This window comes from Aplysia californica, unplaced genomic scaffold (assembly GCF_000002075.1).
Source record: "Aplysia californica isolate F4 #8 unplaced genomic scaffold, AplCal3.0 scaffold00231, whole genome shotgun sequence".
Classification (NCBI taxonomy): domain Eukaryota; kingdom Metazoa; phylum Mollusca; class Gastropoda; order Aplysiida; family Aplysiidae; genus Aplysia; species Aplysia californica.
This window is the reverse complement of record NW_004797501.1, coordinates 815053-816273: the sequence shown is the minus strand read 5'-3', so window position 1 is coordinate 816273 and position 1221 is coordinate 815053. Positions and strand designations below refer to the sequence as shown.

The following is a 1221-nucleotide window of genomic DNA, read 5'->3' as shown; positions in this document are numbered from 1 at the left end:
TCATCATCATCATCATCATCATCATCATCATCATCATCATCATCATCATCATCGGGCTTCCTCAGGAACATTCACAATATAAATGACAAGAATCTAGATCTACACATAGTGTAAAAACGAAAGTGCGTACATACATGTCACAACACTTAAAGGAGCGGTGAGTACAAATCGCAAAGACCAGAGAGAAGGGAACACAAAGGCCAGAGAGGTGTATCTTTATAGGGAGTGGGCTTTGATGTCCCTTTTCCAAAATCAGTTTTATGATTTAACCCAGACGTTCTCTACTAATTTTGTATGAGGAAATGCCTTATGCATTCTGTGTTTTTCTGGATACAAAGGAAGACAGTTCTCTCATTTGTATACCCATAGTCTATGTTTCCTATATCAATCACGCGATTTGGGCTACAATCGAGAAGAACAAACGCTCAAGTTAACAGACACATAAGAAATCAGTTTACTGCTGTCAAAATTATGTACAGGCACATTCAACATGACTTTAAAATGCTAAATATTTAAAGAACTTTGCTAAGTTTCAAACGTACAGGAACGTTTCCCAAACAACGGATATTGTAAGCGAATTGCGAAGGAATTATAAACTGCTTTTGAATTTTTGCATGTGCAGTTTGAAGATTCAGTTCCATGGGAGAAAGACGTTAAGTCCCGATGTTCTTCCTCTTAAATATCTTTACAGTGTTGCAAATCCTTACCTGAGCAGTTTGAAGATTCAGTTTTGCGTGGAAAAGACATTAAATTCTGAGTTCATCCTTTTAAAATATATTTACAATGTTGAAAACCCTTACCTGGGCAGTTGGAAGATTCGGTTCCATGGGAGAAAGAGGTCCTTCCTCTTAAATATACCTACGGTGTTGCAAATCCTTTCAGTGTTGGTTATTCTTTATACAATTATTTTATATAAAATTCATTTTTAGGTTGAAGATGCACTTCGTCGTCGTGGCGCCCAGATTGGTATCCCGTACTGGGACTGGACCAAGCCTGGCACTCAGATTCCTGCCCTGGCTGCTGAGGAGACTTACGTTGATCCAGAGAAGTGAGGCTGATTAAAATAAGATGGATAGATAGATAGATAGAGAGAGAGAGAGAGAGAGAGAGAGAGAGAGAGAGAGAGAGAGAGAGAGAGAGAGGGCTTGACGTAACAGTTAATCACATTGTCGATACAATATGTACATGTATACCAGGACTACCAGCAATAAATGGCAACAA

At 38.7% G+C, this 1221-nt stretch overlaps 1 protein-coding gene across 1 annotated transcript in view; it reads left to right on the top strand.

The window, feature by feature from the left end:
• The window catches only part of LOC100533382 (hemocyanin 2), a gene marked incomplete in the record, with an annotated part of 53599 nt that overhangs the window by 10810 nt on the left and 41568 nt on the right, over nt 1-1221 (top strand). Inside the window, 1 exon segment of the mRNA XM_013083423.2 lies at nt 930-1048. Coding sequence (XP_012938877.2) covers nt 930-1048 — 119 coding nt within the window.